The sequence below is a fragment of the Montipora foliosa genome, chromosome 2 (genome assembly GCF_036669935.1).
Source record: "Montipora foliosa isolate CH-2021 chromosome 2, ASM3666993v2, whole genome shotgun sequence".
NCBI classification, from domain to species: domain Eukaryota; kingdom Metazoa; phylum Cnidaria; class Anthozoa; order Scleractinia; family Acroporidae; genus Montipora; species Montipora foliosa.
Window position 1 is genome coordinate 41,747,629 of NC_090870.1, and position 14,368 is coordinate 41,761,996.

At 38.5% G+C, this 14,368-nt stretch overlaps 1 protein-coding gene across 3 annotated transcripts in view; it reads left to right on the forward strand.

The window, feature by feature from the left end:
- The first annotated feature begins 1,170 nt into the window (after nucleotides 1-1,170).
- The window catches only part of LOC137993128 (potassium channel subfamily T member 1-like), a 56,455-nt gene continuing 43,257 nt past the window's right edge, over nucleotides 1,171-14,368 (forward strand). The window contains exons 1-2 of one of the 3 annotated variants that reach the window (XM_068838811.1): nucleotides 1,171-1,358; nucleotides 13,119-13,169. In XM_068838811.1, the coding sequence (XP_068694912.1) occupies nucleotides 1,348-1,358; nucleotides 13,119-13,169 (62 nt within the window). In that variant the 5' untranslated portion in view covers nucleotides 1,171-1,347. Of the gene's footprint in view, nucleotides 1,359-1,942; nucleotides 2,203-7,937; nucleotides 8,168-13,118; nucleotides 13,170-14,368 lie in introns of those variants that run through there. The other 2 variants (XM_068838809.1, XM_068838810.1) reach the window with 2 other exon arrangements.

A 14,368-nucleotide genomic window follows, 5' to 3' on the forward strand; every position in this document is an offset into this window, starting at 1 on the left:
AGTTCTGGAGGGAGGGGAGTCCCACATTGCTAAAAACAAAACTCACTGAGCAATCTGGGACTCCCCTCCCTCTAGGGGGACTTATTATACTCGTCACCAGTCGTTTGGGACACTTCGCGAGTACAACGCTTTCTGGCCGCCATTTTAGCAGGTTAACTTACAAGTTTTACGGAGTCTGGTGGCTTCGCGTTGCTACCTGGAGATGCTTCAGTGGATTCATGGTTTAGAGAAATTCATGTTCCACGAGCCTGGCGTGTTTATTTAGCGACTGGATTCGATTTTCGCGAAAAAAATCGTGCTTGTTTTGGGTCGATCGGAGTCCATAAGCTGGCTTCCGTCTCCTACCTTGTCACTATACTATGAAGGAAGGTGAACGGGGACCATTTTTCCCGAAACTTCGTGTACGTATTAAAGACAACAACAGCTCACCACATGGTAAGTTTTATCGATTTTTATTTCCATTTTCTAGCAAATTTTCAGACCTAAACTTCGCCTCGTATGTTCTCTATATTTACCTACACACAGTGAGCCTGGGTGTCCCGTGGCCTGTCTTGTCGCCTGACAACGAGTCGACACTCCAGTACACGATTTATTTGAATAGATCGAATCGAAAATTCAAAGACAACGCCCTCAGGATGCAACAAATAAGGACGCTTTCCATTTGACAGAACAGTGACCGGCCAGACCGGGCATTTGGAAGGACTAACTCTACAACACCTTCAGATTAAAACACTACGAGGATGTTATCTACTCTTCCAGAAGAATGTGAAGGATTATCATGCAAGTGTTCGTTTAATTATCGCCGTTTCTTTGCAAACTGACGGGTCTGGCCGGTCTGTTCTGACAACGCCCTTAGTCCCACTAATGAGATGCATTTCGTCTAGACAATTAGCCGTCACTCAAATACACGATTCTTTCAAATAGAATGACTCGACAACTCAAAGAGAGGATGCAGGGCTCTTTTACGACTCCTATAAGGTGTACATGTATTAGGAAACCCTTTCTTGACCTGCGTAAATAATTGTTGACTTTCCTCCAAAAACAATTATCCATTTGGGTTATAAATTTATTCAAGACGACAAATTTTAATACCAAAAATCGAGCCAATTAAATAGTCAAAATAAGGTATACCAGTAGATTCTGTGGATTATTCATGAATTGAATCAATCCGCTGGGATCTTTCATCGCCCGATGTCACTGCTTGATCCATCAGACAGAACAATTAATCACGATCACTGAAGGAACTCAGACTGGAGAAATCCTGAAGTCAGGCAGAAAGCTGAATGCCCACAAAAGATTGCTAGATTGATCAAGAATTGCATCTTTGGACGCCCAGCACGACAAAAAATGCCCGACTCGTAAGTTAAGATTTTTTGTCGTTGACAAATTGAATCATTGGTGTCGGCGAGTCGAACTCAACCTTCCTCGCTTGCTGTTCACTAAATCATGATTGTCAGAAAAGGCAGGAAACTATTTGAAGCCCCTTTCCTTTGACGTAGTAAATCGATTTTTAAAAGGCCATTTGCAACAATTATCATAATATATAAATTCGGTCTAAAACCACTCAAAAATTGAGCCAACCTGATGTTTCTATTTTAGATCAGTTTTTAACCGGCGGCTTTCCTTCATAAACCTTCGTAGTATGTACGTGATGTAGATTTCATGGCTGCACTGTCGTATTTTTCAAGGAACTGTCTATTTAAACCCACTTTATTTTTGCCAACAGGAAATAATAATTTGATTAAAAAATGTGCGTTATTTGAATATACTGTTTTTCATGTAACTTCCTCAACTGCAATGCTTCAAAAAAACAAATTTATGCGAGTACGGTTTCGAGCTGATCAGCTTCAAACGCCACGAAACAGTCATGTACAAGGTCTCGAGTTGAACTGAATTATATTCATGACATTCATAAATTCAAAAAATACAATTTGTATTATTTGTAAAAGTGCAGGTGAGGAATTTTGTGCATGCGTATCAAACGTTGCACTCAGGTATTTCGAATAATCCCGCAAAAAAGAAAAAAACGAACGAGGCGTGAAACTGGGCAAGTGGCCTTTTTTTGCGATCTGAGCCTGAAGTAATGGAGGCCAGCCCTCCCGAAGAAGTGACACCTTCGCCGAATCGCCCTAGTCACGTTTCAACCGCACAGAGAAAGTCGATTTTCAAGGACTTGCTTACCCCTACAGACGCCGAGTCAAGGTATTTAGAACAGATGACCTGTTTTAGTAGACTGCTTGCAAAGTTCAACAAAGGCGGGCCTAAGGCGCAAACTCGCGGCATCCTGCGTCCTCGCAGCATCCTCCTGTCGCAGGATCTGTTGTTTTCGTTCAACCTCTAATCTCCTTTATTTGTGCGACATAAGGTGCGCTTTTTGTCTTCTTTCCTCTTCAGAATGAAAAGAGATTGTACTTGTATTATATCTTGAAGTTTCTACAGGGGTCAAAAGTGTTTTAGCACATATACTGTAATTCTCCCTTTGGAAGGCTTTGCTGTAGACGAGTTCTTATTTCCATATGGTATACTTTTCAGTTTGCCCTCTTGTATAAATTAACAAGAATTTTCCAATATACAATCAACATGGACATATCGATCTGTCGCATAAAATTTCTTTGTTAAAATATTCAAAAGGAAATATTTTTAAAAACGGCAAAAATATCTAGTTTCCTTGTAAAAAAAATATGCGTTTTAGCTAGGATAGCATTCTGAGAGCCAGGTTATGCTGTCAATTAAAATATCCAAATTTCTCACCGAAGGCCTTTATGGCACCTTGACTCAAAGACCTCTCCGAAGTCAAGGAAGCTCGTGTTATATATTCAGCAGCGAAAAAAAGTGTTCACCTTAAATCTAGTGACTTAATTGTGAAAATCTACAGGAAACACAACTTTGCTTGAATATGGAGCAAATTTGCACTTTTAGAATCGCCAAGGGTGCCTTAAATAGCCTGAAATTTTATGTGCAAAATTAGAAGCATTTATTAAGTCATTTAACTCTCACTTTAGAAAGTCGTCGTTGAAAAATTATTGTAAGAACGGAAAAATGCCTTGAGATTAAATCATTAAACTCCCGGCCTCTTTTGTCGTGAGGGAGAATTCTGTGCAAACGTTTATATTCTTGATCAATAATTCTCGATATTGTTTTCATTATATCGTCCTGTAGAATCCCACAGATAATGTTTAACTTTGATCAACACTTTCTCTTCTTGTTAAACAAGTAAAAGTGGCAATTATTATCTTCGATCTCGAAAAATTTGAAAATTAAAAAAAGAATCATCTGCGCGCTTTGAACTAATTTATCACCGTGCATCTCGAAATGCAAATTAATCAACTTTGGCGTCTTTATTTATCAGTCAATTCCAGAAGCGCCCATTCCAACTCCCTCCCCCCCACCCCCTCAGGAAAACCCAGGGTATTTGAACATTTTACTGGTCAAATGCCCCACTATGTTGACAGTTTACACCCGTCAAATGCCCCACCGGTAACTACCGGTTTGGGCCTCACAAAGCGTCAAATACCCCACCCTCCGTACAATAATTTTTAATTTGAACAGTTAACCTTTTATGTTAAAACAACAGTAATTCCAGAGGGATTCATCTAGTTTTTACAAACTGAACGGTTTAAAAAGGCTGAGCTCATGTTTAATTTTGAGCGCTGTTGTTATCCTTGCATGTTAAATTCCCTATTAGTTCACCTAGGAAGGCTCTTTTGTATCGTTTTGATCACACAACATTTAAAGTGCCTCTGTGACCAAAAAAATCAGTTCTTATTTTTCTCTCGATTTCAAAACTATGTTAACTGAACACTAAGAGAACCTAAGTTTTAAGACTTGATTTCGAACGGACACCAGTTTATTTCAACTGGAATTTTCCCATTTAATGGTGTGCCATTACTGCGAAGACTCTGCAGTTGTGAGAACTGTGTTAGATGTAGAGGCTAATGACGCCTTCATAAGCTCAAAATAAGATAGAAGAGCTTCTAGAAGATCTGCCATTCAGCGTTTTGTGTTAAACTAGTCTCACTATCGATCCCCAGTAGCGCTTTGGCATTGTTTAGCCTGCTTCGAATATCTTCCAATCGGCCTTCATTCCCATTCTTCACCTCGACAGTGAGACTAAAGTGAGGGTTGCGTTAATTTCTCAGAATCTCTGTTTGCATTTGTTCTCTTGTTCCTCTCTATTTTAATTTTTTTCTCCGGAGGAAAAGAGCCTAACATTTTTACTCTGCAATGGAAATAAACTAAAGAAAACCGCCTTAGAAAAAAACTCGACAAGAACAACCCATCAATGTGGCAGAACCGACTGCTACTGTTGTACGGACCGCAAAATATTAATATTTTGAAAAACAACGCATAAACAGCATATCACAACAGCTGGACATATGCAGATTTAAATTGCAGGCTCCAAAGATCTACTAGGGATAACCTGGAGATAGTTTGGACACAAGAAGTGACAAAAATGGCGGACATATTCAAATTCTTCCAGCTCAAAGGCCATTCTTTCGAACAAAAACGCAACATATCGCCGCTTAAGAGTGAAATACATGTTATCACACATATTTTTGTCTTCTTAATGTTTGATTTTACTTAATTTCGTGACTTTAAAAAGCGAAACCTTTCAAAGGAAGGCTATCGGTTTTTCATCTGATCGTCCGCCATATTGGAGTTTGGGCAGAATTCGAATTTGGTGGGAGGAGCTTGCGTCCTTTTATAGCGCACCCACGTGTTTAAGTTCTTGAGAGAACTGGACCGAGGAGAAAATGACGTCAAAGGCCCACCAGGTGAAGAATGCGACGCCTTTGTACGCTGCATAAGTAATATGCAGCATGGGGGTTTTGAACTTTCAGAATTTAAAACTCGCGTTTTGCATATATAATAAGCTGCATTCACGCACTGAAATTTTAAGCAAGTGAGACTTTGGCGTTACTTTTCCCTGGATCCAACCCTCTGAGGTCCAATCGGTCAGTTTTGAACTTGAGTAATGTAAACGGCCTTTGGATAAAATTTTTCAAGTTGTTGTTAAGCAAACACACTTTCAAAATTTAAAGAACAAAGGGAATTGTTTTTTTTTTTTTTTTCACAGGGGCACTTAAAAAAAGAAACGTTTTTATGTCATCATAGTACATGTTTTACTAACTCAACAGAGAGTGAATTATGCCGCTTTATGTTGAATAGAGAAAGAGTGGTCAAAGGGGCAAATAGGATCTTGAGATTAATAAGACGGAATTTTTTGTTCTGTGATGAGAATGTAAAAACTACTCTTTATAAAATTATGGTTAGGCCCAAGCTTGAATATTCATCTCCAGCCGAGTTTGGGACAAAATGCGTCAAAAAAGGCTCGAAGGAGTCAGTGAAAAGAGCAGCTGCACGGTTTTGTATCAGTGATTATCGATACACTTCCAAGTGTTAGCGGTATGTTGGATACTCTCGGTCTCAAGCCTTTAGAAAAGAGAAGTACGGATCTAGCTCGGTCGGGACTGTTGATGATTAATAAAATAAGCTCATAGACATGAACGTCCAGCACTATTAGCAATTAAATACGTTTTCGGTAATGATTGCATTTGTATGTATTTTATGCGTATGATTTGTTCACGTAGTATGTTAATGTAATTTGTAATATAGTTAGTGTGATGCCTCCTTGGCAAGACGTTGCAAAGATGGTGGACTATTTCTACTCTTCAATTATCACGGATGGTGGCAACGCTCGTATCGTCTTTGTGCTATGGTGCAGTTGCAAAGCTAGCCGCCACAACCGCTTTACGGTTGGCTTTTTCCTCAACCCACACTTTAAACAACGGCATTTTTCATAAAAAAACAAGCTGCTATTCGGTACAAAGCCGACACAGGTGTAGTTGTGGCGAAGGAAATTCCCTTGAAAAAAATTCTCTACGTAGCGACCGCTGACCAACGTTTTGTCGCCAGTCAAATGCTCGCCCATGCAGATTTTGTTTCGTGTCAAATTCCCCACTATGCGGAGCTATCCTCTTGTCAAATGGCCGGGGCATACCCGTGGGGGGGGGGGGGGGGAAGGGGTGGGAAGGGGATATGGATGCACTTGGAATTGACTGGTACATTCCCAAGCAGCCAAAGACAATCATGTTCTTTCTGGCGTTATGCCGGATGATGTGTATGCGCGACACCCTTTGCATTTCTTTTTCTTTTTCTTTTTCTTTTTCTTTTTCTTTTTCTTTTTCTTTTTCTTTTTCTTTTTCTTTTTCTTTTTCTTTTTCTTTTTCTTTTTCTTTTTCTTTTTCTTTTTCTTTTTCTTTTTCTTTTCTCTTTTTCTTTTTCTTTTTTCTTTTTCTTTGCATTTCTTCTTCGTCTTACCATGTTTGCATGATGCAAACATGGTAAGACGTTGTCGAATATATTGTCTGCACAGTACCACCACAAGATTTCAGGTAAAATACCTGTCGAACTGAGTCATACAATTTTGATGTAAAATCGGTGGGGGTTGACAAGTTTCTGTTTTTAATACTTGTTCTCGTATTTGTGAGCAAGCTACAAGCAGTGGTCAGATGAAGGCAATAAAACGTTCCGTACTAGTTTTTACCTTATCTGTGTGCTTCAAAAATTGGATACACTTGATCTTCACTGAGTCAGTTTTTACCGTACAAGTCGTGATGATAGTCAAATCCGCGCTCGTTGCCAGAAAACAACGGCTTAGTTCTTTCTCTAACTGAAGTGTTTTCTTCTTAGGGTGCGTTCGATTGACCGTATTCCGGAATAGCACAGATAGCAATACTATGACATGGAATAGAAGTTAGAAATCCTACGTTTTTACGTACATTCACATTAAAATTGTCAAACACCTGCTAAAATGCTATTTTAAACATACCTTTATTATCCTTGTTGCTTCAAAACGAAGATATAACGTTTTAAATCATCACTCTACGTATTCTTATTCCGGAATAGGGTCAATCGAACGCACTCTGGATTGATCACAATCCAAAGACTAAGAAAAAAAATTTCCGCTTTCCGCTTTTTTTACCAGACTTACTTTGATACCGGAACTTTTAAAAAAATTATGAGAAATTAATCTGTAAAATGATGGAGGTGATATTTTCAGACATGGTTTTTTTGAAAGAACGCTTTCCTCATTGGTTACCGGGCCTTTTCTCATCTGGAAGCACTGGGAAATTCTAGTATCTAGTATCTGCGTGCCCACGTCACGTGCAGAGAGAAAAAAACGTGATACATGTCAAAGTATATTAGCCAGGCAGATAAATTGTCATTTTTAAAAAGGTGATCTCAATAAAAGCGCCTAAAATATTTCCGTACATCTGGCATCGAAAATGTCGAACAGGAATGAAGAGGAAACAGATAGAAACTCGTAGACCAAAAAAAATTATTATTGTCAAGTGAAAAGGTTCGATCAAGGCAGAATTGAAATCAAACAACGGCTGTCATTTATTTTCATCTAAAAATGGAAACAAAGCTTAACTTTTTTTCTCGTCAGAAAATTACCAAGGCAATATTTTTTTAAATTTCTAGTGCTTTTAAGCTTTTGCTAGCTGTTTAAATGTTTAAAAATATCTTGGTACCGCTTCGTTCTTTGACGCATTTGTTTGAACAAAATGTTCGTATTGGATGACAACAACATTTGCGCCTAGGAAGATGCAGGGGTTTTGAATGTATTTTGACGTTTACTGCATGCATTGACAGTTATCGAAAAACCGCACGGTTGTAGGAGTGGCGTGAATAATAAATTTTATCGCAAGATTTGAGCGGCTGTATCACGGCTTGAGATGAAGATCCCCTTATTCACTTCACTCTTACGATAACACTCAAGTACCTACAAAAACAACTTGAAAAGACAAATAACTAGCCCAAAGCGAGTCGCATTTGCAAGTTATATTTAAAAGTTTTGACGTATCAATTCAAATGAATGCCATAATTCACCTGTTCGCCTTCACGTCGCTGATTGGTGAATGGTCACACGACGAAAACCAACTGAGTTACCACTGGAAAGCGCTAAAAAGCGCTCCATATAGGTTCGATTGAAATTAGTGATCAATAATACATACTTGCTCCACAACGTTTTATTCCTGCTCTTTGGTTGAAAGTCTTAGTAACACAAGATGGAAAACGTAAATCCGGTCAAACGCCAAAACTCGCTTGGTGTTCCAAAGTTACTGCCTCCACTTCATCCTAGCTTAGCAAATCATCCGAGGTAGGAAATAATCGCAAATGATCTAATTTTTTGTTTATGCAAAATTTGTAGTTCCCGCTTGGTCTGTCTATTTTATGGTGTTTCGATATATCTGGCATGAGCAGCGGATATGTTTTATGCATTTTCTCTTGGCGCAAACGTTTTCAGGTGTTTTATCGTTAAGCGAGTGAGTCACGCGCAAACTGTTTGACATTTGTCAACGAAGCCATTTAGTCGAAGCTGTGTGTCATGTTATTGCCTCGTCGATTTTGCCATGGATACGTTCACAACAATTCAGACAGAGCATTTGAATCTCGAAAAATTGGACAATTAAAGATGCAAGATGATCTTTGTGTAAACGTTGCTTTAGGCTTGAAAAGTAAAGAAAGCCTCAACTAACTCTACGAGCATCGCCGGACCACCGAGTGAAATGTTTTTTTTGACTAAACGTGGTCATAAAGGCAATCCGCATTTTGAAAGATCGTATAACAGACATACATTTATATACTATATTGAACTGTGAAGGAAGCATTTCACATCAAAGAACATCGATTTATATATGGAAGCGACGACAACATGTCATGAAAACCTATTCTTTTACTGAAAACCGAAAATCTCGGATTTTCGTAAAGCAGTCGCTATATAGTGTTTTAACTCAGTTCCAAGTAATGTTCGCGTGTTACATCGACGTTATGTTCAGGTTTTATTTCTCAAAAAATAAATACGTATTCGTATAAAAAATACGCTGTTTTAAAGAGTTTGCAATTTGGTTAAAGCTCTAGATAACTTGTTCTTTGTTCCACAAGTTTCTGTTTTCTTGAGTAGGAATTGGTCCCTGATGAGTTGATAATTTAAATCGACTCATGGTGTGTATACACCAGTTTCCCTCGGCAAATCGATTGAGGCCTGAAATGTGTAATCGACCTGGAACAGGTAGGATCGCGTCGTTTGGAGCAATTATCTCTGCATTCAGGCGTTTTCAGTGACCAGTATATTATCCACTTTTTGAATATTGCATTTTATTATCAAGACAGAGTGGAAAGAGATGTCAAGTTTGTTGAGAAAAAAGCAAAATGTAGCGAATACAACCGTAATCTCTTACGTCTTTGCACCTTTCATACGGAACACTTTTCCGCGTATAGTTTTATAATTTTATGTTAATCCAGAGGAAACAGATATCCCATTTTATTGTGGTGGATATGTTACATGTAACTTGTCAGGACTGTCAGAGAATGGTTTCACTTAATTAATCTTGTTGGTCCTCCGATCACGGTTTGTCTGGCGGGTCAGAGTTTTTTGAGGGCGAGCCGTACATAACTTGAGTCATCCAGTCAAACACCTGCTAAGAGCCCACGCTGTCACGTTTTCCATTATATTTTGTGATAATTCTCACAACTTATCAGTACTAAGAAAGCGTTCCCTATATCTTTAGCTTTCAAAACGTCTATAGAAAATTTCCATTTAACAGATTTTCATGATAGTTCTAAAATTGATCAGAGTATTTCTTTGTGTTTATTAATAAGGCACTTGAAATTCGTTCGCAGGAATAACAAAACAAAGGGAAAAATAATTTTGGTAATTGGTATTTAATGCGTGTTTTTTCTGCTAAGAAGATGCATTTCCGACGACTCATCCATTTTCGAAATAACATTTGCATTGCACGTCGTGCTTGCATGAAAAAACTTCACGCGAAGCCAGTTGATGTCACTCCGACAACGACTTCATTGTAAACAAAAACGAGCTAGCAGCTCTCACTCTTTTCCCGACTATCGGTTAACCAACAGGCACCATCTCATATGCAGACACTTTAAAAGAACCGCTAAAACAAAGTGGTGCATGTTTGTTTGGCCTTCATTCGACTCATTAATTATGCTTGTTTCGACGAAGACCAGGGGCGGATTTAGAGGGGGGCCGAGGCGGCCGCGGCCCCCCCTTTCAGTTCGTCGGAAAAATTTTTTTTGTCAAAATATACAATAATTTTATCATTTTGTAAGCAGTCTGTTGGAGCTTTTGATTTTTTTAGCTAAAGCGTGATTTTTCGCTAATAGTATGACCAAAGTTGTGCGAATAAACTTACAGGCGTTAATATTATCCTTTCGAAATGAGGAAGAAGACTGGATGCGAAATACTTGTCTACAGTCAGCCTATCTTACAGAGACTGTAACAACGTAAAATCTTAATGCCTATATACATAATCATATATATTTTGTGGCTTTGAAGCGAAGAGTCAAAAACCATGCATAATTATAACCATAACTTATAAGTTTATTCAATATGGAATCCTGATACATTACGTTCCAGATATTGCACCAGAGTGCATGTAAGAGTACCCAAATTTTCAAAATTTCTGGGGGGGCATGCCCCCAGACCCCCCTAGAAAGTAGCGCCTAAGGCGCTACTGAGGCGCGCTAACGCGCTGATTAGTATTCTTGTTCGGCCCCCACTTTCAAAAAATGCTGGATCCGCCCCTGAAGACCGCATGCGCCACTTCGTGTACTTTTTTAGGAAATTTTGGATCAACGAAGAGCTAGTGATACTTTCGCTGGTCTCAACTTACATTCTGGCCCGGGTTGCTCAAAGCATGGTTAGCGCTAACCAGCGTTAATTAAACAGTAACACCATTTTAGTACCTCTTATCCAGCCGTTATCGCAGCTTACCAAGCTTCCAGCAATCGGCCCCTTGGCGCTAATAGGGACTTTGAGATCTACGACGACGACGGTCGACGAAAACCTCAAAATATAACTTGCCTCTATCATAAGTTTTTCGGGATTTTTCAGTCTCATTCACGTCCTACAATATGGGCGAAGTATCCAAAAAATAAATTGGTATGCTTATGTTGTTGTCAAAACCTCAAATTTGCGGGTGATTTCACGTCGTAGTTATGCAGAGGGCGGCAAACATACTTGCTAAAATCCGAGCTGCACGTGCAGCACGATTATTAATGCTCTTTTAACCAATGATATTATTGTTTTGTGGCGTTGTCGAAGTCGTATCCGTCGTCGCTTCTTAAAATCCCTGTTCCAGATTGAGGGCTACGTGGTGTCATTGGCAATTTCCGCAATTTGTGTCTTCTGGATCACGTACTCTTGCATTTTACTGGCGGCTTTTAGATAATCTCCAGAAAGTTCGAGAGATAAAAGACCAAGCTGGAGGCCGCCATTGTGCTCATTGCTCCATCGCCAGCTCTAATTAATGGGCGGCTTTTTTTTTTCCATACTTTAGAGCAGTTTTCAAGTGAGTGTCAGTAGTATTTCCTACGCTTAGAGATTGGTTTAAAAATATCACGCCAGTTCACCAACCAATGAAAAGGAAAACCCAAAAACAATCACGACTTGTGCGCGCTATTTTTGCGGCCACACTTTGAGCAGCTTACATGGAATTGCTACGAATTTGGATTGGTTCATTGCGCTGTTTGCTCCTGCTGTGATTGGCCGAAGTAGTTATTTCGACGATACAATTCAAACCGCTCTAATAGCAACTGAAATTGTTACTCGTGCCTCGTCTGTTCTGGAAATGGAGTTCAAGGGTAGCTAGTGCATCTTACTTAACTATTTATGATGACAAAGAGGCGGCAATTGGCGCCACAAGGAGTCTGCACAAGCCATGATGAAAATGACATAATATTACTCATCTTTAAGAACAATTTACTCCGAAGGCAGCATTCTGTATTACTGATATTAGCCGAAACGGCTTGCCAGAATTTTCTCTGTACCTGCACTCGCTAAGGTGTCCCCGACTGACTTAGCGAGCTGAGGAGGCAGTTAGGTTTTGTTTTCCTTGGGCGCTTTCAGTGATCAGACCCGTCTGAGTTTACAAAGAAAATGCAACAATTTAAAGGAACACTTGCACGATTATCCCTCGCACTCTTCCGGAGTATATATCATCCTCTAAGAGTGTTAATTTCAAGGCGTTGTAGAGTCAGGCCTTCCAAATGCCCGGCCTGGCCGGTCAGATCTGTCAAATGAAAAGAGTTTTTTAGCCCAGAACACGTTAAAGGACCCGCTTTTTGTATTAAGCGGACAAGTAAATTACTTTTTCAGCCCTAAATGTTTCAAGCTTTTGAAAAAGTGGTCATTCATTCGACTAATGAGGCAGAATATTGGAAAGAAAAAGCTTTTTCCGAGCACCCTGTGGCGGTCGATGGCGGCTTTTCTTTCGTTAAGATGTTTAGTTAACTCCCCTGCAGTCGCAAGATACATAGTTACTTTTATTTGCTACTGTGATCCACAATGTGAACTTGAACTTGTATGCCATTCCCATTTCTCGAATTCGTAACTATTCTGAAAGGAAGGAAAGTTCTTTTTCATGACTGATAAATATTTTAGCCCAGTTAAATACAAATTGTGATCATTTCTTTGATGAGTTTTCTGACTCTGGTCAAAGCCTGTTTTTCTGTTTAAATTTTAATACCCTCACAAAAGCGGAATAATTTTACACTGAGATGCCACAATGAAAGTCAGTATTGTCCTCATCTAATTTATCAACTATTCGTGATAAAGCATTGCCGAATTCTTGAGCTTATATACCCTGAATTTTTTTTTTTAAGAATAGCTGCGATTTTCAAGACCGCTTCGATAGATTAAAAACCTTTTACTTTAGTGAAGCGCCAGCGTGAGAAACCGCTGAAGTTTTGTGTTTATCTACATTTTGGGCCGATGCACTAAATAATTAATGAATTCGAAAGGTAATTGATGAGGGCTGCAGAATAAGTATATGACATCTGACCACATCTCGAATTATTTTTAAGCAGAATTATTTTTGTGAAAAGAAAACCTTTTCGCGGCCGGTCTGCAAAGAACTTCCCGCGAAAAAAATTGTCACAAATACGCATGATCAGTGGTGTCCAAAACAACAAACGATGGCGGTTACTCTCGATGCAAAGAAAATGAAGTTTCAAACGAGACTGCTAAATTCCCCAAAACAGATTCCTGTCACAAGTCTAATGAGCGAGCTTGATTATTTCAATCCTAGGTATCAACTGCGGGATTTAGTTTCTTCAGATAAAGGCGAAGATAAAGAAAGGTAAGCAACTTTTCATTTTAATTATTACACAGGCTTATGTGCATTAGTTTCAAATTGTACTCAACGTAAACTTGTTTAGGATTTTAGATAGTATAGAACCTGCGTCATACTTTTGAGTTTATGTTCTTTCCCATCTTGTTTTAACCCTACATCCGTCAATTTGAATAAATTAATAAACGAGATGGATTTCAATTTACCCAAGTTAGGACCAAAAATTTCGATGAAATACGATTTTCAAGCTATTGTAAAGGGCAATTTTTTTTAGAGAATTTAGGTGATGATGTCTTTTATCAAATTCATACGTTCATGTCGATTCAATACTTTCCATCTAATTGTTGTTTCCAAGGCAGCAATCATTATTATTCTTAAAGGCATTATACCATGAACAAATATTACCAAAGAAATGAACGTCGACCATCTGTCTTGTTGAGGTATTGACAAGTCAATATGAAAATACACCAGTGTTCTGAAGTCCTAATTCCGTGAAAGAAATAAGAGTTAACTGTCAAATGGCCATGGGTTTATTTATGTTTTCTTTTTTATGTTTTTTTTAAAAAGTATCTATACAATGTTGATTATAGATTTACATTAAATACAAATTTTTTTGCTATCAGTCCAATACAAATAAAAATTCTAATTATAATGTGTGGATCACACTTATTACTACTGACTGCCCTTCAATCTTTTTTGCAAGATTGTCGTCGCATTGCATTGGAAAAAAGAGTTCTTTAAATTTTCTAGCAAATCAACCTCCAAGCAAACTCAAGATTGAAGTGAGAAGAAATTTAGTGTCAGGTTTTGGGGTGAAAAATGTCACGTTTACAAACAAAAGTTCTAATTCATGCAAATTTCCCTGTGAATGTACCAAGTTTGTCAAGGAGAACTTTGGATTATTACATGTATTAACATCAAATTTGGTTGGCTTCTTAAATCTATTAGCACTGAGACATCAAAAAATGATAAGTTTGCGATTAGTTGAATGCCCCTTTCATCAGGAATGTACATTTTATAACAATTACTTACGAGAAATCGTAATTACGTTGTAGTTTTGGTTAATGACCTAGCTTGTCTGTCTTGACAGGTTTAACCACTTTGCAAGATTTATCAATAATCCTCCTGGTCAGACTGGTTGATGTTCAAAATTTCCAATGGTCAATTTTTGGGATCATGTTTTACTGTAGGTGGTCTTGACCACTATG